The sequence below is a fragment of the Pholcus phalangioides genome, unplaced genomic scaffold, assembly GCF_987345545.1.
Source record: "Pholcus phalangioides strain wild (caught in Gottingen) unplaced genomic scaffold, Ppha-v1.0 ptg000022l_1, whole genome shotgun sequence".
Lineage (NCBI taxonomy): Eukaryota > Metazoa > Arthropoda > Arachnida > Araneae > Pholcidae > Pholcus > Pholcus phalangioides.
This window is the reverse complement of record NW_028301615.1, coordinates 31,230,468-31,256,814: the sequence shown is the minus strand read 5'-3', so window position 1 is coordinate 31,256,814 and position 26,347 is coordinate 31,230,468. Positions and strand designations below refer to the sequence as shown.

The following is a 26,347-nucleotide window of genomic DNA, read 5'->3' as shown; positions in this document are numbered from 1 at the left end:
AGGGTCAAATTGTGTGGTGGCACACCCGGAATATCCAAAGAGTTCAGAAATTCTGCAGGATCCAGAACTGTCTGCGCTGTGTCTGTGACAGTGTCAACCGAGTTGTAAGATGTGGAGTCTCCCGGAATAATTTTTAGGATTTTTCCGTTGATCTTGTTCACACTCATTTTTGGGTACCAGAATCGCACTCTCACAAAGCCACTCATGGTTTCGGTGATTTTGTTGAATGTTTGGGAAGACTTTGTCTGCAAGTTCTTGAACTGAGTTTATATATATAATAACTGGCAAAATCCATTTGGGAACGTTATCAGTCCAGTGCTTGGGTCTACGGGAATTCTTCCATTGCCAAGTTTGATCAACTGATGTGAAAATGATAGCAGTGCTGAGTCATTTTGCAGTTGAACTCGCATGTTGGTGGATAATGATAATTTTTTAGCTTCGTGCCAGAGTGTTGATGTCCTAACAAACTCGAGGCGACCACCGATAGACAGAACCTTCACTTCCAACCCATCTCACTAATGGCAGTAAATTGCAATGTAGCGATATGGCCAGAGTTGGTGTTTGGTGAAGTAGAGTGCTGATGATTTGAGGCAAGCATTGAGTTCATCAGCTGGCGTAGAACATTTTTATTCCCTGTTTTATCGTCGTAGTTGTTGTTCTCTGTTGTTAGTGACGTCAGATGTCCAGCTTCTGCAGCGAATATTATTCAAACTCCTTTTAAGCACTTTTTAAATTGAAACTATACCTCAACGATGGGTGGTTGATGAGATAAAGGCCACATTAGCACTTACAGGACACCCTGTATACATGCAAGCAAAAATATCTGGCGCTTCCAGGGTTTTCTTGAATTACTGGGAGTATTGGAAAAGAGCCAAACCATTATAAAGGAATAAACTGTGATGATGGCAGCGTTAAAGATGTGACAAACCATTGTACACGTCTGAAACACATTGTTGGGAACCACGGTAACCAAAGTAAACGTTCCGAAAGTGATTGTTGAGGCCCCCAAAACCATTGTTGCCCGACAGTTTTTCGCCCATTTCGGGCATTTGCCCAGCTCTGACGAACTTTTAAAGTAGCCTACGGCTCAATCCCGGTTCTGTTTGGTATATATGCAAAATCTGGCGACGATCGGCCTAAAACTGTAGATTTGTATAAAGAGCATACATACATACATACATACTTTCACATTTATATATAAGATGAGCCAAAATAATATGGAAAACAAGGATTCTGTCTGATAAAATACGGGATCTAAGGTCACTGTGCAACTTTTATTCCCACTTTGTTGCATCTTTGACACATCTACCTGAGCCTGCGTCTGGTAATGCATGGTCGAAAATAAAATGTGACTACTAGATGGCTATTGCAATACATTTCGTAGTGTTTATCTATATATATGGCATGGATAGTATATAAGTATGGATAGCTGCTCGATTTATCCCACTATATCTATCGTACATTTTGTTAAACGTGTAAATTAGGTTGGAATTCACAAACCTCCATTTTTCATTTTTATTGACAACCTATTAGGGAAAAAGAAGGGGTGTAATGACATTTTTTTTTACTGACAAACGTTGGATCCTAGAGGTATACTTTCAATTATAAAAAGTATCCAAATAACGTGCAGAACTCAGATATGTCATTCATGTTTCAAGGTGTGCGTATAACGTTATCAAAATAAAAAAAATAATTTTCTATATAGTCCCCGTGCTCCCCAAAACCCAATTATAAAGTTGTTGCTCTGTCCCTCCTGATGCCAACACAAAATGTTCTATGTTTCTAAGTGCAATATTCACTAAGATATTCGAATTCGCAAAAATGGAGGAAATTAGGGGAAAAACCAGCGTTAAATGCGGCTAAAACGGGTTTTTTCGCATTTAGCTCTGATTTTTCCCCAACTTTCCTCCGTTTGCGAATTCGAATATCATTTAGAAACGTTGAATTTTTGTTGACATCAGGAGAGACGGGACAACAACTTTCTCGTTGCCCCTCCTCCCCCCCCCCGTATTTCGCCTATGATCAAAATAGTAATGGGGACTTCAATGAATTTGCAGAGAGCGAACAATTATGCATCATGAATTCGTTCTTTAAGAAGAAACCCCAAAGAAAGTGGACCTAGAGAAGCCCAACTGGAACAACAAGCGAGATCGACTAAATTCTATCTAATAAGAAGCATATGATCCAAGACGGTGTTCTCAACAAATTCAATAGAGGAAGCGGTCATCGACTAGTGAGATGTAGAATGAAAAGAGCGAAACTTATATTAAAAAAAATACAAAACTGGTCCTCAATATGGCAAAGCTTCAAGAACATCGATATAAATTCCAGTTAGAGCTGAAGAACCGATTTGATTTGCTATATAACGCCACTGAAGATGGACAAGATGTCACCATGAACACAACTTTAACCACTACCCTAAAAGAAGTTGCTGGAGAAAAAGAAATCAAACAGGTGAAGAAAATAACAGAAGAAACAAAAAAAAAACTGATGAAAGACAGGAAAGAATTTCAGATTAAGAAGAATGATCCTAAATCAAAAGTGGAATATGCAGAACTTTCTAAGACAGTACGAAAGCGGATTACAGAAGATGTCAGGAAGTTTAATTGCGATATTGTAAAGAAAACACTGGAAGATAAGAGCTTAAAATCAGTATAACGAAAACTCTGTGTTGGGAGAAAGAAAATTTTTTCACTATAAAGGAAAGATGGAACCATCACAAAAGATGAAAATGAAATTATTAGTATTGTTGAGGAATTTTTATAATACTCCATACAAATAGGAACAGGATCGGGACAGAGGAAAGGGAGCAGGAAAAAAAGAAAATGGAGCAGAATTTGTGCAAGTAGCACCTGTGCTGAAAGGAAAAGTCTACAAGGCTATAAGATATATGAAAAAAATGGAAATGCCCAGGTAAAGATGGGATTTAAATAGGCATTATTAAAGAAGCGGGAGAAGAATTTGCTAATATGCTAGCTGCTTTGTTCACAAATTGTCTCACAAAATCGGATGTTCCTGAAGATTGGAATAACGCAATGATGGTTCTTCTTTACAAAAAGGATGAAAAGAGGATATCATGAAAATGAATTATCGACCAATGACTCTCTTATCAGTAATTTATAAAATCTTCACCAAAATGCTGACTTATAGGCTTGCATCCAAATTGGACGAAGCCCAATCAAAAGAATAAGCAGGCTTTAGAAGTGGATTTAGTACAATAGATCACATCCAAACTCATAGAGAGATACAAGAAGTACGAATTACCATTGTGTATGGGCTTCATTGGTTTTGAGAAAGCGTTTGACACTGTCTTCACATCTGTTGTTGTTAAAGCTCTAGATGTAATAGGGGTAGATAAGATTTGCATCAATAGCATCAAGAAAATATATGACAAAGCAACTGCAACGATTCGTTTGGATAAAGGAAAAACAAAGATTAAGGATGATACTATGTCACCAAAACTCTTTACCGCTGTTTTAGAAGAAGTATTCAGAAAACTGGATTGGGATGAGAAAGGAATTAAAATAAATGGGGGAATTTCCCGACCATTTGCGTTTAGTCGACGACATTGTTACTACCAGTAGTAATCCAGGCGAACTAGAAAAAATGATACAAGAACTTGCGAATGCAATTATTCGGGTTGGTTTGAAAATTAATCCGCAAAAGACAAAAGTTATGTTCTACTCCTTCACGTTGAAGAAGACGATTTTGCTCAGCAACACAGAGATAGAAGAACTAGTAAGTTATGTATACCTGGGACAAGAAATTACCATGGACAACCGAATCATTAATGAAATAAACAGAAGGATCAGGATTTGATGGAGCACTTTTGGCAAAAACTGTGTAATTCTGAAGTCACATGCCACTATGCCTGAAAAGAAAAGTGTTTAACCAGTGTGTGCTACCAATACTGACTTGTGGAACTGAAACATGGACACTCACAAGCAAGACGATACAAAGGCTACAGAAACACAAGAGGCATGGGAAGATGTGAAAGATGGAAAGACGATGCAAAGGCTACAATCGCAAAGGATCATGGAAAGATGTATGCTAGGCATCACAAGGACAGAATGAAAACAAATCACTTGGATAAGGAACCATACAAAGGTATATGGTATCATGGAAAGAATTAAATGTCTAAAATGTCTAAATGGACTGGACATATTGCAAGAAGACAGGACAACAGATGGACCACAAGTATTCTAGATTGGTACTCCCGTAGTGTTATGGTGTTAAACGTCCAAGAAGGCGTCCCCACGTAAAATGGATTGACGAGATCAGAAAAGTGGCCGGCGTCAACTGGATGGCTAAAGCATCAGACAGAGCACAATGGATAAATTTAGAGAAGACCTTCATCCAGCAGTGGATTGAAAATGGTTGATGATGATGATGATGATGTATTTCATAACATATATTTCAGAACAACTCGGACTTAATAAGGTCGATGACAGATAGTAGAAGCAACAAGAGCAGGTCCCCCCCCCCTACTCTTTGGACAATGCGGTATGGGTCATTTTTACCATTGCTGCCCCCCCCCCTCCTGATTGGACGACCCTACTAATGGGCGCCAATATATATCTTACGGTAAATGTGATGAATCAGTTATTATATGCATACTTGTCAATCATCTTGGATAAATTTAACATTACCGGAGATTATGAATAATAACCAAGTGTCGTTGGTAAATTTGATAAATACTTGAAATCTATCGCCTTTATCTGTCATTATGCACTGTATAATGCGGATCCCGATATAATAGTTTTTTACGACCGTACCCCCGATATAATGATACAATACATGTGTATGAAATATCATGTATATCATATAGTACAATTCATCATGTTTACCAACGACGCGAATCTTGGGTACTATATATAATCACGAGTAAAAGTGATTAATTTATGGAAATTTATAAAAATTTCCAAAATGCTTGGTAAGTATGCATAATAACCAACTTTATTACAATTACCGTAATATATGAAATTGTTTGTGTTCGTTTGCAGGGACACCCAATCAAGGTAGGTCGGGCAATGGTGGAAATTTCCCCCACTGCTAAGGTGATAATTATACATAATAACCAGTTACTATGCATACTTACTAAGAATTTTGGAAAGCTTTATAAATTTTCCTGTATCACTTTTATCGGCGATTATGAATAAAACCCAAGCGTCGCGTCGTTGGTAAATGCGATAAATTGTATTATAAGATATACTGTACATGATAATTTATATACAATGTATTGCGTCACGACATTATATCGGGGGTACGATCGTAAAATTTATTGTATTGGGATCCGACTATATTCATCCCATATACAAGACTCATTCGGAATTTTTCTTATATTTATCAAATCCACCAATTACAATAGGGTATTATACATAATCACAGATAAAGGCGATAAATTTCAAGTATTTATCAAATTTATAATCGACTCTTGTTTAATTATGCATAATCGCTGGTAAAAGCAATAATGTTTTTAGTATTTATCAAATTTACCAACTACGCTTGTGTATTATTTGTATTCACCGGTAAAAGTGATAAATTTATCAAACTTACCAAGACAATTGGTAAGTATGAATAACAACGAGTAATTATGTATAATAACCGATTTATCGCATTTATCGTAACGCATACATTGTTCCAACCACACACACCATCCGATATAACCTCCTTTCACGGTGGTCCGTCTTAATAAATTCGCTGTAACGAGGGTTACATTAGATCGACTCTTTATAAATGCGATGAAACACAAGAGCAAGTAAACAATGCACTTGCATCTTCACACAGGAAGTGAGCGATGAAGATATCGTGTGAACCTCAATGGCTGCTTCAAGAGCAACGAGGATAAATAACGAGTGCCGAAATAAATAGCCTACAGAACAAAAACAAATAACGAATCATGGTGTTGTAAAGGGGCAATCTACTATTAAGTAGTACGAAGACATAACGCGTATAAACGGGGCTGGGGCTTTACCCACATAAAACGTGAACGCTGCTAACGAGCAAAATGCCGAAAAGACGAGTACTTTGAAGGATGAACAAGAAGAGCAATCACACGCGGGTCTGTGTTATAAATAGAAATGCAAGCAAGGTAAGCGGAAGCATTGGTCTTATTTTCTATAATTAGCTTTTAGCCTGGATATTTGCGAGTCATTGTGTGTGTGTGTGTGTATTTGCTCTTTTTTCCCATCTTAAAACAGGAACTTGCCATCTCGAGATTATTTCGCTAAGAGTTGTGAAGGAAAGAAATCTAACCTAGACTGCGTTCAGAGGAATCTTATTTGTCAGGTGCGTTTGTTGTTGTTGTTGTTGTGCGTTATAAGACACGACACGGTTTTACAACCCTGGCAAAGACAATGAAAGGAACATTTTGACAATAGCTGATTGTTGCAGCAATAATAACAATGTCCAGTTATAAAACCTAGAACGATCAAGGTAGTCAGTATATGGACAGATTCATGGAAAATTTGCTGACAACAATCCACCACTAATTAACATCTAGAAAAATTAACCGCTGCAAAAATTCACAACCGAAACATTCTCCTTAGAGGGTCTCATTGGTCACTTATATGGTTACTCACTCACTCACTAGCTTATTCGCTGGATCATTCACCATCTCATTCGGTCACTCACTCGTTCACACATTCACTCACTGAGTGAGTAACCATATGAGTGGCTTGCTCATTCGCTCACTCACTCGCTCATTTGCTCATCTGTTCACTCACTTGCTCATCTGTTCACTCACTTGCTCATCTGTTCACTCACTTGTTAATTCACCTACTAAGTTGCTCATTCACCAACTCACTTGCTCACTCACTTATTAACCTGCTCAATCACTTATTCACCTGCTCAATCACTTACTCATTTGTTCACCTGCTTACCCATTTACTTTGCTTAGTCACTAACTCCTTCACTTTCTCACCTGCTTACTCACTTGCTTAGTCATTTATTCACTTGCTCATTCATTTACTCACTTGCTCATTCATTTACTCACTTGCTCATTCATTTACTCACTTGCTCATTCATTTACTCACTTGCTCATTCATTTACTCACTTGCTCATTCATTTTTACTCACTTTCTCATTCATCCTCGCTCTTACTCAGTCACTAACTCCCTGACTGCTCACTTGATCAATCACTCGCTTGCTTACTCACTCACCTGCTCATTCACTCACTACGTCATTTTGTCAGTGAATTTTCCTAGCTGTGAACTGTCGTGTCAATAAATTTCGTGGCGGTAAATTGTGGTTTGGGTGCGATGAAAATTTCACGCACATGGTCTGGACAAGGCCACAAGGTTTTAGCGTGAGTACGTCGTGTTAACTGAAAGAAATCAAAATTTGCGCATGTTTTTGCATCATAATTTTCTCACATGCTTTTATTTTTATTTTTCACTGCATTCTTATAGAACTCACTAAAGCAAATCTAACAACACAGCACAACATGAGATGATAGCACGTAGGGGTCTCGAGGACGAGGAATATTGATTTCCTCCGCATGGTAAGTCAATTTTAGTACTTGGCAACTTAATGTTTGAGGCATTACAGGCGGTCCCAAGTTTGCGCAGATGATATTTCTGCAATCGTTGACTTCAGAAGCGTACTTTCAGTCACAAAAAGTGTTCGAATGGTATGTAGTCAGTCAAAACGTATTAAATTTCCCGAGAGGGTTGCATTCATTAAAAATATAAAAATGAACCCGAGTGCCAAAACTACCAATTATTGAAGTGTAATTACTGCTCTGAGAAGTAATTTAAAAAAAATTCGGCAGTTTTAAATGCAAAATTAACAGGGGTATTTGACTTTGAGGTTTTCGGCATTTCTCACCAACGATTGAAGGCGTGGTTCACAAACTGCGAAAGATGATAGTAAATTAAATTCAAATTTGTAAAAATTCTCGATTTGTCAAAATATTTGCCAAAAAAATGTAACAGCTATTCATTCTGAGTAAAAAAATCAAATGCTCGAGTTCATTCTGTTTGTGCGCAGTCCCTAAAAACGTCAACTTTTGAGCAATGACAACTTCCTCTCTAATACAGTGATAAACTGCCAAAACATAGTGATTTTATATATCCAATATCTCAATAAATATTGCACGTGAAAATATGAAAAATTTGCAAATGACTTTTCAGAGTGGGATCTGCACTTCAATAGATCGAAATTTTAGCTCACGGGGACTGTATGTTAATTTATTAAACGGGGAAAAGTTAATTTATTTCATTTGTATATGAACCCACAAACAAATTTTGAGATTTTAAGTAATTGCAGGCCGTTTAAGTTTTTTTTTAATGATTGAAGGTATGTTTTCAAATTCAACAGTTGCAGAGATATCTGCAGTGCAAACAATTTGGGACAGCATGTATGATGCCATCCGATGACGTTGTATGGAGATCCAATTCTGTTTAGATACATTGAATTTCTCTTCTTCGCAATGAGATATTGGAAAATGTCTTTGCTCGTGTTGTCTACAGGTTAACAAACCAAATGACGCCTCGCATAAGGTGATAGAACACCGTAGATCGAAGTTACTTCGATTTTCCAAGGTGGGAAAAGACTTCATTAGTACCTCATGTTTGCGACACTATTGTACCATTCGTTGACGTTATAGAAATCAATTTCCTATCGTTAAAAACTCCGAAATTATGTTTTTAAGAGAAACGGAATATTGTCTTCACACGTGTTGCCTAGCAATTATTCAAAGTCTGACATATTGTCGCGACGTTCAAAATTCATCCCGATTTATAAAACATATTCACGTCCAATTGATGTATAAAACCTTTCATCATACATCACTTGGGAAAAACATTAGACCACAATGGAAAATATATTAGCCATCTGACATTCTTGACTGCACTTCATTATCTGTATTGAAAAAGTCTCAAACAAAATATTTGCTCTCCATAAATGATATTGAAAGATATTTTTAATATAGGATCCGGGTTCGAACCCCACAGTGGTGGTCGGCTGAAGTTGGTTTTCTGTGGTTCCCAACTTCAAGGCGCAAATGCGAGCCGATCTCCCTGTTAAAAAGTCTCGCCACAGAGAGCAACAGTCCTACAACGATAAATCATTCAATCATAACACTTCACTCATAGTTTGAAAAACTGGTGGGAGATGGCAGCACTACACATAACAAGCATTACAGGGAAGCAAAAAAAACTTCATGTCAGGTTTCACTACACGTACACGCACATTCCCACATGTACCGATTCGTTGGGGGTTCCGCGGGGGGGGGGGGGGGGGGGGTATGGTGTAGCAGTAGTAGGTAGGGCCTCCAAAAAATGGCTCGGGGATCCATGATGTTCTTAAGTCAGCCACCTCGTTGGGCAATTTATCTGTTGTGGCGTTGTATTTGTATTTGTATATTCAATATTTTCTTTCCCCTATTTCAATTGAGCTTCCGAAAAAAAAAAAGGGAAACCACTACCTCCATCACTCAAAAATTTCTGAATCTCACCTTCCGTTGGTGCCACACATTATTTATTTTAACACTAATTATTTGCTTAATTCATTATTTGCTTTATTTATATGAACAAAAAATCACTCATCTTAATTTAAATCAATGTAACACATTGTGTCTATGTATCTGTCATAATCATAGATGATTTCTTTTCCTTGCGTCTTTTCTTTTGTTTGCTTGTTATTTATTTATTTTTTAATTATGATTTATTTTATTATTATTATTTTTACTTTTTCGTGTTTGAAAATTAACTCAACAGTAATTGGATCCACCGGTATGGATCGACAACGATCCCTTGGATGGATTTTCTTTGTTGATGTGATGAATAAAATTAAAAATTGACTACGCTCTCTTTGAATGTGCATGTCATGCAGATAATTTTGATGAACATTGAATCGTTTATTAACCGTTTACAGCCGCTATGGTACACATAGCGGCCATCGTGACGGATGGATCCGCGGAAATAAATACATGTACGTAGCATGATGTAAACTTGAATGATTACCAGACCTTGATAAAAAATTTGAACTTTCCAACATCGAAACTTTCGGAATCTTTATGAGTTAATATAGTCAATATCTAATAGGGTGGGGGAGAATTTCACCGGAAAAATTGTGATCCTAATCGGTACTACCTTGGCGAGTTCATGTGCTCGAGCCACAAATAATTTTGGGCACCTCGTTTTCAATTTTTTTTCATTCCGTAAAAACTGACTTTCAGTGATAGAATATATAATTACCAATAACGAAATTAAATTAGACGTTGAAGAGAGCAATAAAAATTTGGAACGACAAAAAAAACTAACAATTAAAGTGCCTCTGTTTGACTGTTAGGCCCCGTTGGCCCGCTTGTTTATATCTTTACAACCGATCAGTTGCTCACTAACAACTCAATTCATCGTCTCAACAAAAACTTCAACTGATCTTTATTTTCCAAAAATTTTCGTGATTTGAAATTTCAATTGAAAAATTTGTCATCTATAATTTTATTATTTCTTGCGAATATTTAGCAAATTAATCAAGTTTATCGTGATCAATTTCAAAGACATTTCAGCAACCCGCTCTCACCGAAAGGTTGATCATTCTTCTCTATGTGACGGGTTCTTAACCTTTTCTGTTTTGCATTTCCTTCGCGACAATAATGCGAAGGGCCCCTTTCCCAATAAGATGAAGACCACGGACTCCCTTTATAAACTAATATTCTGCACGTAATAATGAAAAAAAGAGTAAGTTAATTTTTTTTTTTTTAACAAACCCACGGATCCCCCTATACCTTGCCAAGGGCCAATTGACTATGAAAATCACCATGTAGTATTCAAATTTGAATTATTCGTATTATTTCTACTTTTTAGAATTTGTTTATTCTATTCTGTTGTGATAGGATGGACCATGAACTTTTAGTACACCGCCAATCAACTGCTTTTACAAGGGGACACCAATATCGATTGGTGAGGGACAATGCAAGGTTGTGGTGTCGCAGGGAATTTTTCTCTAATAGGGTTGTTAATAAATGGAATAGCTTACCCCCGGAGGTAGTAAATTGTAACACAATTGACACGTTTAAAAAGAAATACGATAAACATGTTGGGGTAAATCGAGAAGCTATCCATTCTTAGAATAAGACAACCATAAGTATTCTTTATGGGCGTTGTATAATATTTTATCATGTGTATATATTGTTTATAATTTGTATTAATTGCATTTTTAATGGGGTTGCTGTATTTTTGAAACATATGACATCCATATTTTTATGGGCATCTTTTTATCAGCCACCTCGTTGGGCATTTTGCCTGTTGTGGCGTTGTATTTGTATTTGTATTTGTAGTTGTAGTTTCCGGTGCTTAGCGAGCATTTCTTTAATATCTGTCGAATGCAAGTAACAGTATTTAAATAAAATTTTAATTTTATCCTTCTCAAGAAATGCAGCTCTTTCCAAAGCTCACAAACACCCATTCTTGTTTTTTTACTCAATGCGGCACATACACGCTCCTGCGGCACTTATTCCGAGAAATACGGTGTAATCAGATACTATTACAAAGGGCCAATTGTTATTTCACAACTGCATGCTGTAAAAATGAACAAAAAAACAAAACTTCTGCCACCACAAAAGATTCTTTTTAGATGGTGCATAATAAGGATGTATAACTAGTACTACTGATGCATAACTATTAACTATTATTCTCAAATCTTAGAGCAAAGGTTCCCAAAGAGCGGGTCGTAACTTATTCTATGAACGAGGTTCTGAAGAGAATTACAGAAATCCTTCCAAACAAAAGAACAAGCTTAAACAGGTGGCAAATGCATGGATTGAGCAACGGTATGGATCGCTATTGCCGGAGATATTTCCAGTATGCTGTAGCTACTAAAATGTGAGCGAAGCATTTGGATTGAATTCGACATTTCTAGGAGCTGTGTCAGTGTTCACTTGTGCAAAGGATGGAGACTGAAAGAATGTTCGAGAATTCTATAACAAATTGTGTTTATGTTGCCATAGCTAAAGGGAAGAGCAGGCCAAAAAAGTCAGAAATGTATCGAGCTTGAATTCTTTGAATTTCTTGCGAAAATACCAAAAACAATGGGTGCAAAATATACCGTTATATCCGAGGTCGTTGTATTCTCTTGTCGTTAAAAGTGGGGTTCATTAGCATTATTCTCAGGGGAAGGCGATCACTTATTATTGTATTCAAGTTCGGCTATACTGTACGACATAAACATGCAGAACTTGTAAGCCTCCGAAAGGGGAGCGATAAACTGGAATTGTTTCTATGTTCAATGCAAGGCTCCCCACGGCTACGCTCGTCATACTTTCCCCACTATAGCATTCTGAAACCCCAGAAAGAATCATGAATTACCCTGTATTAGTTTTTTAGACGCGCAATAGACTTTTACTCACCCCCCTCATTATTTACATTTCTATATGTAGTTGAAATCCAGTTTTCTTTTTTTATTATTAATGTTTTTATAAGTATTTTTTAAGACGCATTACACAGTGAAACTCCTTATTACAGTATAATTAAATAATTAAAGTATATAACGATACTCGAGGAACCGTAAAAACGTATCGTTATAGACGGAACAGATGTGTGTGTAGATCGATTCTCCTCACGCGAACCGTTTTTCAACGAAAATTAATCGATTTCCCTCACCGCGATTTCATAAAGATCGGTCATTTGACCTCATCCCCCCCCCCCCGATTTCTTAAGATGGCAGGTAAACCCTTCATTTGAAAATGACAGGTTCTTTACCATTCTTTCAGCCACGAGATCAACCCAAAATCAGCAGCATTATTAACTTCGCGAACCACCAGTCTATTAATAATCTAAAAATTCTTATATTGAATATTTCTTAATAACGAAAAGTGAAATCATCCAGCTCGTACGGAGCAGCATCGAACAGGGAAGCTTAGGGGAGTCTATAGACTCGGTACGCCCTGAGAAAATGTATCTATCTCAGTCAGTCAGGAAAGTTAAATTCCTATGGCGTCTTAACAGATGGACCAAAGAGGCTTGAACGTTGGGTCCCGAATGAAGCGGGGGGGGGGGGGCAGATAATTTTAAGGTAAGGTCATTTAAAGCAGTAATTCTGGAAATATATTTCCTTTTCAAAGACTGTATTTCCACTAATTTTGGAATTATTTTTTCATTTATTATGAATTCAGTTTTATGATTATTCTTCAGTCGTTTTAGAACTAATTTTCGTTAATTCTGGAATTATTTCTGTCGTTATAATTTGCAATTATTTTTTTCATTGGTTTCGAAATTATTTTTCAACAGTTTTTGGAATTCGAGGATGATGTCACCCTCCGCTATCCATACAAAGGTTTTTAACAGCTGGCTGATGCGAAGATATATTTAGGAAAGAGACCGTCCATGTCGTTCAGGGCACAAGAGCTCCAAGGAAAGATTGAGATATTCGTTGCGTTTGTAGTCTAGTGATCTAGGGCCTATTTTTAATTAATTTTAGAATTATTTTTAATTAACTTTAGAATTATTTTTATTAATTTTAGAATTATTTTTCATTGATTTTATAATAATTTTCCATCAATTCTTGAATAATTATTCTCATCAATTCTCGAATAATTTTTCTCATCAATTCTCGAATAATTTTTCACATCAATTCTCGAATAATTTTTCTCATCAATTCTCGAATAATTTTTCATTCATCATGGAAATGTTTTCATTAATTCTGGAATCATGTTGAGCTTTCTAAATATGTTCCTATTTTTGTATAGATAATTTTCAGCATTCCTGTGCATTGTGTAATCATATCACGTCGACTTCTTCCCAAACACAAAGCATATAACATCCTATCTCAAGAAGGTCTCCAAAAATGTCTGGGCCCTGGCTGCCAAAACCGTTAAGACGCCACATGAAACTACTGGTGCAACAAATGAATTTACAACCAGATTAAAAGTGGATTTATACGACCCATCTCACGAGCTCTTGCGACCCATAGGTTAGGAGTCCCTGATCTAAAATATTATTAGACAGATTATCCTCACTCAAACAACAAGCGAAGCGTCGTGTGTTCCGCACACATCTCCCTTTTTCCTATTATGATATGCGACAACTGATGAACTTACAAAGAGACCCTGAACAAGTTTCATCCGAAATGTTTTTTAGTCATGTCCTCGGAGTTCTGTTCATAACACAGAGCAAGAGTGTCTAACAGCTGGCCGTGAGTTGATTTTGTGTGTGTCTTCCCTTCCCGAGTAGGAAAAAATTAATTTTTCTGTGTATTAAATTGAATTTGTGATTATTATTTTGAGCCATTTTTTTTGGTTCTAACTGCAGACTTCCTGAACTTGACATTTGACATTCATTACATCTAGACGTGAAATTTGACTTGGCACATTCATTATATCTAGGATGAAATTAATTTACAATGTTCTCACCTGCCTTTTTGAACATACAAATTGCTTATAAAGTTTTTTATGGGAATTTTTTTTTTTTAGTTGGAAATTTGTTTGCCGTGGCCTCTGTATTTGTATCTCAATGCATATTTGGTGTTCTGCTTGCCCACTGTGACAAAATGTTTTCGGAGTGGATGCCAACTCACATGGCACGTCAAAACTTTTACAGTCCACTGTATATATAAGCTACGCAGACACTAATAATTGCAAAAGGCACTCCCGAACAAGATGATTATTTGTGAAAAAAACGGAGAAGCATTCAATGCGATCCCAGCCAAGCATTTGGCAAACTTTTCATCCCAATAATGAAACACTTCTTGAAGTCTACCGGTGCTTGGATCAATTTCTTGAGCGTCAGTTCAGGCCGTGGAGCTACTATTGTAGAGGGGGTACCAGGACAGCGGTTATTTTCAGAAAATTGGGGAAAGAAAGCTTTGTGTTTGTAAAATTCAAAATATAAATGTATTAGATGAAATAATTTACACAGAAGAAGCTGTGTAAGCTTCTTGTTTTGCATCTTGTTTTTGCTGCATTGCATCCAGCTGGGAACGCGACCGGTTAAATAATTCATGTGTGCCAGTTTTATGAAGTGGTGGAATACAAATCCCAGGTGTAAAAATTTGGTGACTGGGGATCACCCGTTTCCCCGCATTACTTATGATGGAGAGGAGAAATTTCTGCTAGTTTTTTCCAGGTCATTTCACTGGTTCGGTTTATACATCGAAGTGTCACCGCTGGTGTGGTCCGCGACACTGCAGCTGACCATTATATTGCCCCCCCCCCCCCCTCGGTCGAACAGAGAAAGTGTGGCCACCCCTGACAAAGAAAATAGCCTGCTATGTTTTCATTCATCTTCATTTCTGAGGATATGGAGTACGTGTCCAGTAAGTGCGAGGAAAAGAAATGATGCTCTATTTTAATTATAAATTTATAAATATCGCAAAATGAATTAATACATTAAATAGAGATGTACAAATAGAACGTCCACGGCAATGGAAATGGCATAAAAATATTTCCAATTAGCTCAAAACTATGAGCAGGGAAAATAATGTCAACAGACAAAATGCAATGACGTTGAAAATAAAAGTGATGGGAAGTCTTTTTTTGAAAATCAACAAGAAATTAGTAATGCTTTCTCAAAATTTCTACATGCTGCGGGCTTTCCGGGCAAAGATTTGTCCAAAAGGTTATTACATTCAAAATATAAAAAAATAAACATTACTAAATATATTTGCAATGGAATATATAGCATTTTAACTTTATTTTAATGGTTTTAGACCAGTGTTTCTTAACCTTTTTTTGCCCGTGGCCCCCTTTGAACGATATTTTTTTTCTCGTGGCTCCCCTGTCTTAACCGGAGTCTTCGACTCTCATCTGGAAGCAAGATCCCTTTATACTTAGTCAATTGATTTTTTCAGTGAATTTATACTGAACGAAAGTTTTGCAAAGAAGATTGGCCTCCTCGGTTTTGTTGGATTCTGTAAGTGCATAGCCACTAATATAAAAGCTTTTTATTTCTTCACACCTTAATTTTTATTCTCAGCTCTCTGCACAGCCCTCCAAAACACCTATCATGGCCCCTTTCTCCATTTTCTTCCGTGGCCCCCTTGAAGTATCCCAGTACCACTAGGGGGCCATATGGCCCCGGTTGTGAACCACTGGTTTAGACCATAGTTTCCCAACCGTTTATGTCCCATCGCCCCCTTATTCAGAAATTTTTTTCTTCCAGCGCCCCCCAACGCAGTCTCACCCATAGAATCCCATGCTATTTCGATAGCTTCTACCGACCCCCTGGAACATTCCATCACCCCCCCCCCCAGAGGGCGTTAACGCCCACGTTGGGAACCACTGGTTTAGGCTCTTGAAGGCGCATCGTATTAATCGATATTTCATTCGACTTCTTTACAGGTGGGCACAGCTTTTCAAAATAGTCAACTCTTTTGCAAGTTATTGAGAAATTGAGTTCTCGAATAAACAAAACCATAGAAAGTGAAACAAATGACATTCGTACGAGTCAAATTAAAGCGTAGTATTTAAAGCCGAAGATATAAATGACACTAAAACCAAACTATTTTCTTTGTCACGCAAAATTAACGAAACCGAAACTACCACGAAAGTTGTAATTGTAGTCATTGATGCGAAGTACGGAGCACTGAGCTCTCGTCTTTTAGGTAGAGATATTGGTCAGTCAGCGGAAAAATGGTTGCTTAAAAACAACCATCGGTGATGTTTTATTTTTTTTTAAATATTATATACGTATATAGAACCCTTTATACTTAAAATATTCCCACTTCTACACTACAATATGAGTATATTGATTTACATTCTCGACAATTTGCAGAAGTTAAAACATCTTTTATACTACTACTACTCTCAGATCATACATATTTTCAAAAATAAATTCCTAACATCGCAAACACTCCCAATATATATATATATCTACAATATTAAATATAATTTCACGTGACTTACTTTGACACAAGATGCAAAATTTACCAATCTTTTGCAACATAAGTTTACAATCTCTTTTAGGCTGGGATTACACTATAAAAGTTTCATAAAACTTCATTAATAAAACTTGAAAAATGCAACCAATAAGGGCATCGGTTGCATTTGCTCGAATGTAACCTATGGGCTTTATTGGTTGGATTTTTTGAGTTTTATAAAAGGGATTTTGTGTAACTGTTATAGTGTAATACCGCCCGGGATTACACTATAAAAGTTTGACAAAAGCTCTTTTGCAAAACTTGAAAAATCCAACCAATAAGTACATTGGTTACGTTCGAGCAATTGCAACTGTTGATCTTATTTTTTTTTTATTTATTTATTTGGATCCTTGTTGATCTTATTAGTGTCATTTTTCAAGTTTTGTAAAAGTACTTCGAAACTTTAATAGTGCAATACGGTCGTGTCAGCACGCGAACCATAAATGCCGTTGCTAGTTGATATTATCAGCTCAGTGAACCATAACCGAAAACCGAAAACCGTAATTGGTGAAACGGGGTTCCAATGGATAGTTATAATCCATCAAACCCCCTTCATCATGACTCTGCCAATTCCTGTGCAGTAGTGCGCTTTGCAATGATAGTTAGATTCTAATAAGGTGGGTGAAGACGTAGGTTCACCTGAGACCCAAGGGGGGTTTTTTTTTTCTTTCAAAAGTTTTCAAATGTTCATAGACCTGGCAACACAGGTCGAGGCATGTGTAGAAAATTTTTTGGTCTTTTTAATCGTGCTTTGTGTCTACTGTCGTATGATGAAATCTCCGCAAGGTGTGGAAATTCAGAATCGTTCAATTTATCAAATAAGTTCTTTGCCAGTTTCTTTGCATATGACGTTACATCAGCCACTCCGGAATCACGTCTGATATTAACGTTTCTAACGTACCAAGGTAGTCCGGTGTATCTCCTCAGAGTCTTGTTCTGAAATCTCTCCAGAGCGATGATATTCATTTTCTTCAGTGAACCATAAATTTTAGTTCACTAAAATCAAATAACAAAATATCCTTTAATTATATTTACAGATATTTAATTGTATTAAATTTCATTATAATTAAGCTTTAGTTATCATAAATTTAATTAAAATAATATTTTATGACCCAACATTTTTGAAAAAGAGAAGAAACAAACACATTCTTACAATATGCATCATTTAAAAAATTAATGTTTTATATCAACGGCAGATGACGTCAGTAAAAACATTTCTTTTCGTCACGCGCGTGAACACATTTTTATAGTTCTGATTTTTCGATCGAACTGCACATAATTTTCACATATGAAAACTGATTACTTAAGTAACCATGTTTAAAAATTTTCAAATCTCCCCCTTTTCTCCCAACACCTACGATAGTGAAAATCAGACTGAAGGCAATCGCCCTTGTGGGGGAAAAAGTTAAAAATTCATAGCCTCTTCTGCAGTTTGACTACAATCGACCGAGCCCCAATGGAACATATTAACACTATGAAGAGTGGACTGGGACTACGGGATTAAGATTGTTATACAGGATGTTCCAAATTCTTTACACAACGTATCTGTGTATCCGTTGACTTTAGAAACATACTTTCAAACGTTTTCAAATGACGTGCGATTACTCGGGTCTTCAATTTTGCAAGGGGGTCGTATACATAAAAAATAGAGAAATTATCTTACGTGGACCTTGTGTGCGAAAAGTTCCAATTAGTGAAATATCGACTTTTAGAAGTCACGAAAAATTTCATATTTTTAAATGCAATATTAACGTAGATATTTGACTTTGAAGTTTTCAGCATTTATCACCAATGATTGAGGGTGTGGATCACAAATTCCAAAGCGTACATTAAATTCAAATTTGTAAAAATCCTGAAATAGTTACAAAATTTGATTTTTATTTATTGTGAATAAAAAAAATAAAATCGTCGAGTGTTCATTCTATATTTTCGCACGATCCCTAAAAATGCAACAAATCTGAGCCAATGAAAGCTTGCCAACGCAGTGATAAGTTGCCAAAATATAGTGATTTTATATATTTAAAATCTTGATAAACATTGCATTTAAATATTATCACAAAAATGAGAAACTTTGCCTGGTTTTAATTTATACAAAAATTGCCACGTTTTCAAGATTGATTTTGATAAAGCGTTTGTTTTTAAAAAAGCAACAGGGATACTTCATCAGAACATGCCAAAATTTCCTCGTTAATGATGGAAGAAACACGCCACCTATTTCGTCAGCTTGGACAGGCTTTATTAACCTCAGTCGTGACAAAACTTTCAACACTTTGCAACAGATGGCTCCCCAATTCGCATCCAAAGACCACTCGGACGCAGCAAATACAAAGGCGAACTCTTCGGACGACCAGACGTAAACGTCACCCCTCCACGACTCATTCGTGTGAATTCTGTCCACGAGGTCCTGATGACGGCTCTCCATTGAAGAACCGAAACGCGTCGACCATTCGACCAATTGAATTTATTTGTCTTGAAAACGTGGCAATTTTTGTATAAATTGCATTTAAAAATATGAAACTTTTCGTAAATGACTTTTGAGAGAGCAGGATCTATATTTCAATAACTGGAAGTTTTAGCACATGGGAGACGAGCATCTTATCACCACCCACTCGGGCATGCTTTTTTTATCTATATATTGCCCTTCAAACAAATTCTGAGATTTTAAGTAACTGCACGTCATTTGAAAATTTCTTACAATTGAAAGCATATACGTAACGTCAACGGTTGCCGAGATATCTACTGCGCAAACAGTTTGGAACAGACTGTATAGGTCAGCGGTTCTCAACCGGTGCTCCGCGGAGCCCTTGGGGGTTCCTGTGCGCTCTCCACGGGCTCCGCGGCGGCTTGAGAAAAATTTAAAAAAAACAATAAAATTAAAAAAAAATAATTATAAATATTTTTAAATAGTAAAAATAAATCAGCAACTTTGATGAATAATTAAGAAATGGGCCTACGGGGCTCCACCATAGAATTTTTTTACTAAAAAGGGCTCCGCGAGTTAAAAAAGGTTAAGAACCGCTGGTATAGGTGATTATAGTTATAGAGGGCATCGTATTTTCACTGCAGTGTATCGGTATTGCATTATATTATAAATAAATGCTTGAATTACTTTAATAAGGGGTTTTCACATCCATATTTCGACATCGAAGAAGTTATTCAGCTCTTATGCATCTCGTCCCCACCCTCTCCAAAAACGTAATCGTTGGTCAAATATAGCTGGCGTATGATTCCTGGACGGAAAATGACTGACAACAGGACTGTCTCAACGAGTGCAAGCGACGAAGCCCGATTTTTTGGTATTTTTGAGGATGTATTAATTTTGCGTATTATATAATTTTTTGTGGATTTCTTGCGGCTCCTATTTAAATGAATGAAAAAAAAAGTCATGGGAGTGTGGGGATCGAAAAAAGACATACTTAATAAAAAGAAACGTTGAAAAAAGTACCAAAATACAAAAATTAACATGAATAAAACTGAATAAAAATTAAAAATTGATGAAAGAAATAATATCAGAACTATTAGAAATCCAGAATCAATGAGATAAATAATATCAGGAGCAGCAGAAAAATTCGAAATCTCGATGAAATGAATGCTTTCAGAAATTTATGAAAATCTAGAATCAATGAAATAAATAATTTAAAAATTGATGGAAATTTAAAAAAATGAATTAAAATCAATAAAAAATGAATAATTTAAAAATTGGTGATAATTAAGAGTCAATGAAATAAATGGTTTATTATAATTCAGAGAATATATAAATGAAAATATAATTCCAAAATTGTGATGAAAGTCTTCAATAGATAGAGGCTCTGTTTGACCAGGTCCCGTACTACCACCCCGGAGAACTCCACTGGCTGGCAAATGTAATTCTAGATGAAGTGTGTCCCTAAATATAGCCCCGGGTGAAATGAAGTCCGAAAATGTAATCAATCCAGGGCAAAATATGTATTACAAATTTAGTTATGAGTGAGATATGTCTTGGTAATAATTATTAAATCAAATAGGTATAATATTTCTCCTACAAGTCAAAAATGTTTAGCACCTTAAGTCAGTGAAAATTTTAATAATCTCCATTCATGTAATTATTTTTTTGTATTTCTCTCCTTAAATTTAATGGTTAATACTTCTACAATTATTCTAAATAATCCTTAAATTATTTCTGTCAGTAGTTCTGCAATTATTTCTTAATAACTATTAATTTTCAACAATTATGAAATTATTTATTTCGATAATTATGAAATTATTTCCTTCATTTAGATATTTTTTAGCATTTTTGTAAATTAAGTCAAAAAATTTTGTTGTTTCGAGTTATTCGCTATATATGCATGCACCTATAGATTTACTATTACATTCATAATTAGACCGCTGTATTTTGTTCTTGGCGTATTTTAATATGGAAAAAAGCCGAGATTTGATAGAAACATGGTGAAGTCGTCTTAAATATTCATGAATGTGAAATATATGATTATTAGAAAGAAGAAAAAAAAATTTTAAGTCCAATTTTTGATACTAGAGTTGAGTTTTTTGCGTAAATGAGCGAAAAAAATGATTAATAAAAACATTTTTAGACACATTTGTCTCTATGGAAAAAAAACAATTATTTTTCCATTAATGATAATTTTCTCTTTCAATTGTATAATTTTTTACGGGCATTGCTCCGGTCATATCAGACTCAGCTGATTTTTAAAAGACAGTGTTATCCGAAAAAATAATTTTGAAGACTAATTTCTCTCCACTCCAAAATTTTGAGAGATAACTTTGTAAAAAGATGGCGTATTTTTATTTAAATGATAAATAGAAAAATTACTTTAAAAAAAACCCTAAAATTTGAAGGAGTATTTGCACGAATGAAGGAAATTTGAAAGAGTCAAATTGAATTTTGATGCATGAATCACGCATCTAGATGCGTATTGTCGAACGCTGCAGAAAGATAACAGGTTACATGATATGTGCGACCCATTCCTCGCCATCATTCTCAAAAAACTACCATCGAATTCTAAGCACACTAAAATTACAAACTGAATTTTATATTTAATTTAACACATTGCTTTACACACGCTTTTTCAACGAAGGTGACCTTCAGGTCGCTGTAAGGAAGGGCAGAAAGCCTTCTTCAAGAAAACTCCACAAACATTCAATCCCAACTTGGCACACGGAACAGGTGTGGGGGGGGGGGGGAATAATTAAGTAACAAAATCCTCACCTCTGAAAGGCAATCCGACCAACAGGACAATCAGGACGAGAGCCCGGACCATCTTGGACGAGGTAACCACCGATATCCGCAGTCTCCCAGCAGCCATCTTGTTGGCCCCGGCGCGTCAGTCGGAATCCTTTTTGGAATATCCCCGTGTGATGATTATTTTATTTTTTATTTTATTTTTTTACACACCCTCTCTCACTGTACTTGGAATCTTCTGTGTGTGTGTGCGTGAAGCCCGTGACCTAAACAAATTAACCGACGTCACTACCACTCAGCGGCAGCTATATAGAGAACACACGGGGACTCGGTGAAGTGCCGGTTGGCACATCTCTACTCTGCAGCAGCAAAAGATGTTGGGAGTTCTTAAGGAACAGACTCTCAATCTACCCATGAATATGTTTGGAGAAGAGTCTCGAGTCTGCTCATTCTCCTATCACTCCTCTCTTTCTGAGAGGAAATAGTAAGTAAGAAAGTGAGGGAACGGGCCAGAGCATGAAGACAATCTCAGCAGGATCGTTGTTTATGCGCGCGTGTTTGTGTTTTTCCACCTTTGATTTAACGATCATAATAAAACCCCATCAAGCCTTCCTCTTTTACTGGTTTGAGATTGTGCCAGTCACCCCTGACCGCAACTTCACTCGTCTTAAACGAGCGGTCTCCTTAGGAATTTTCAACTGCCACATTTTTGTAGAACGAACCCCTTCTCTTCTGTGTTTCCTTCAAGCCCCCTTTCAAAGCCCCCCCCCCCCTCCCCTCCTTTTTTTTTCACCTGCCAGTGGTATTTTGCAGAGCTGGCTTGACTTTAAATCACTGAGATCTATCCAGAACTCATTCCAATGACGAGCTTTGACATCGATTGCCCATAGAGTGAAAGGAGTACTCTGCGTTGCTCGTTAAGCATTGTTGATTATTGCCGGTCTCGCATTTTTTTTAGCTACCTCCTTCTAGGATTTGTGTTAGGTTCGCACTTAAACCCGTGAAATGAGTCTAAATCTGGATTTGTCAGCGTCTGCTTGCATTGGTCCGTATTTTCAGCACGTGGATACTGTAGTAAACACTCTTAGGACTGATCCCTTTGCTAAAACTAAAAATACAAAATTCCAAGCATAACAGAACATCCAAAAAAGGCCGCATAAATTCTGCAGGCCTAGAGTCTTGATTTGGAGTGCATAAAAAATTGATTGCAGATGGCAGCACTACGCATAACAAGCATTACACAGAATCAAACTTCGCGGAAGATTCCCCATACGTACTCACACATTCCAACATGTACCAATTCGTTAGAAGTTCCGCAGAGGAATAGGAACGAGGTGTATGTCTGGTTTGGTAGTAGCCTCTATAATAAGTTTTGTGAGGCAGCAGAATCCCTCTCCAAAAATTGATGAATAAGCAATGCAAAGCACCGCCCCTGCCTCCTCCTGCGTAAGCGATAGAGTTCCGTGTATAAGGGACAACTCGAAACTTTCAGCCCCCGATCCCCAACTCTTCCTTTATTGCAGTGCCTCTGCCCTCCATGATGCACTGCTCAATGCAAAAATGCGGAAGAATATATTTGACGTCACATCCGAATTAGAGTAAATGCAATGTGGAGACGGCCGCTCTACGAAGGTCAGCAACACTTGTGGCGCTGCACGTCCGACCTTTCCATTACCTTATACCAGTGGTTCCCAAAATGTGCTCCGTCAAAGATTTCTTGGTATTCTTTGAAGATATTGACACTTAAATGGTAGAACTTTTTTTAAACCTCAATATGTTCGAATAAAGTACAGGGAAAATACGAAATTATTATTCACGTGAAACACTCGTTGGTTCTTCTCGAACACAGACGACCTTTAATTTCTTCTCGTTCAATTTTTGTATGTGTGTACTCAGAGAAATATCACATTTTTTAAAGCATTTCACCCTACTAGAATCAATGCACTTTTCTTAACCACTTCTTGCAGGCATTTTGGAGTTCTTCAACTAATATACTGTTCCCAATGTCATTTATCCCATACGAAACTCTCTGCGTCTATAAATCTCTCGCCATGAAGGCCTCTCTTGATTTGGTAAAAATGAAAAAAGTTTGCAGGGAAAAGTAGGGTCTGATTTTGTCACATTGTAAAAAAAATAGACCTCGCAAGCTTTTTTTTTGGTGTGGTATAATCATCAGAGATGGGTTTAAAGGCGTGGTGTACCGGAAGCTCACCCTAACTTTATAAAGAATACCTAAAGTTTATATTATTTTCTAGTTTGAGGGGGAGGGCCCAAATATTTTCTTTTGTTCCCGGGGTCTCTACCGACTTTAATCCGCCACTGGTAATCATTTGTTTTGCAGTTTTATACGATTTTTAGGAGGTTGGAGATTTTTGATTTCCACGAACTCCTCTCTCCGCGGAAAGCAAGCAGACCTACAACATGATACTGCACATACATAACAATAACTTGCACGGCTTAATGACTCATGCGCAACCAGCAAAATGCCGAGTATTGACCACACTTGACTTAGGTAACAACTTTTTTCAGTGTTTCATATTCATTATTCATAACTAAATATGTTTTTCATTTCCTGAATGCCTTTCTACGATCTGGTTGTAGTCAAAAAATTTTTGACTATCTTGCTCAGATTTCAAGATAATATGAAAAGTTCCTAAATTTTCCACTAGGTAGCGTTCTAACTCTACTTATCATTTGTTGTGTATTCGTATTGCTATACCACTACGCTACTTTCATGGTTATATCTGCCATATTTTAGGAGTTATTCGAAATTATGTGAAATTTCCAAAAATAAATGCTCTTTATTTCTTCCAATATTTATCCTTTTTGCTTCCATGCATCCCAAAACGATTCTCAGGTGTTAAAATGATTTAAAGAGGTTGCGCATGTCATTGTATATGAGATCTTCAAGTGATCATAACTTTGCAATGAATGAAGATAGAGCGATGGAAGAAGTGTCTAAAAGTATGCTAAAACGGACATGCGGTACACGATAATAATAACTAAAATGCCACCTGATGGAAAATTCTTGAACTTTTTTTCCCTGGTCTAAACAAAATAAATGGGTTTTGATCAAATTACAGTTTAAATCTGTAGAATTCGATACGAGATGATAATATACTTTATATGAAGCTTACTCAGATTGTGTACACTAACATCAAAATTGTTGACGTTTAACACCATCTGTAACAACTGCTACTTCCCTCAACCATCGATGTATCGGGAAATTCCATTTAAATGTCACGTTGTGAATTTCTTTTCGGTCGGTATAAAATCAACAGGTTTCTCAAATTTAACCAACTTGCATTTTTTGACTGTAAATCGCATAAAATCTTATAATTAGAAGGAACGTGAAAGTCAACGATTTTATGCTATTCACGGAACTGAAAATTGCTCAAATTCTACGGAGCATTTTAGAGTTAAAGTGACACGCTTATGGAAAATTATTAACTTCAATTCAGTTTCATTAGTCTTACCTCCATGAAATTATAACTAAATGGAACGTGAAAATCAAATTTTATAGAGGAAAGACTATTGAAACCGAATTAAAGTTGATAATTTTTCATGTCACTTTAACTCTAAAATCCTCCGTAGAATTTTATTTCTTTTTGGACCTCTCTTTGAACCTCTTCCGGTATGAGAACAAGTAAAAGGAATGCCAAAACAAAAATACCTACAAAATTATGAATACAGTCAAACCTCGTTAGTACGTCACCCGGTTAACACGTCACTCCGCTTACCGGATCACTTTTTGGAAGTCCCAATTGTCCTCAGGCAGGAATTGGCAAGCTATGGCTTACTCCGTTTAACGAGTCACTCCGCTTACTAAGTCATTTTTGCTCTCCCAAGAGTGACTCATTAACGAGGTTTAACTGTATACAGTTTAATGCAGTTCAGACACAGAAGTAATTAGCACAAAAATTATATATTTTCCGAATTGATGAAAGCTTGAAATCAATGCAAGCAATAATTCCAGAACTGATTAAACTTCAGAATTAACAAGAATTCGGAATTGATGAGAAAAATAATGAGATAGAATGATCGAAAATAAACGAAAAATAATTCCCTAAATATTAAAAATTTGGAATTGGCGATAATTCAAAACTAATTGGAGAAATAAAATTAAGGAAATCAAAAATTAATGGGGAAAAAATCGAATGGTAATGAAATGTCTGAATTGGTGAAAATACAAAATAAATGAGAAAAAAAAATGCTAGAAGAAATGAAAATTCAAAATTAAAGAGAAATAATGCCAGAATTGACAAAATTCAAAATAAGTGGCAGATATAATGTGAGAATTAATGAAAGAAATAAT

General features: G+C 36.4%; 1 protein-coding gene across 1 annotated transcript in view; it reads right to left on the bottom strand.

Annotated features, from left to right (window-relative positions):
* Positions 1 to 22,505, bottom strand: part of LOC149070187 (uncharacterized) — a 36,302-nt gene extending 13,797 nt beyond the window's left edge. Inside the window, exon 1 of the mRNA XM_089249250.1 lies at positions 22,060 to 22,505. Coding sequence (XP_089105376.1) covers positions 22,060 to 22,156 — 97 coding nt within the window. The 5' untranslated portion in view covers positions 22,157 to 22,505. The remainder of the gene's footprint in view (positions 1 to 22,059) is intronic.
* Between the last annotated feature and the right edge of the window lie 3,842 nt (positions 22,506 to 26,347).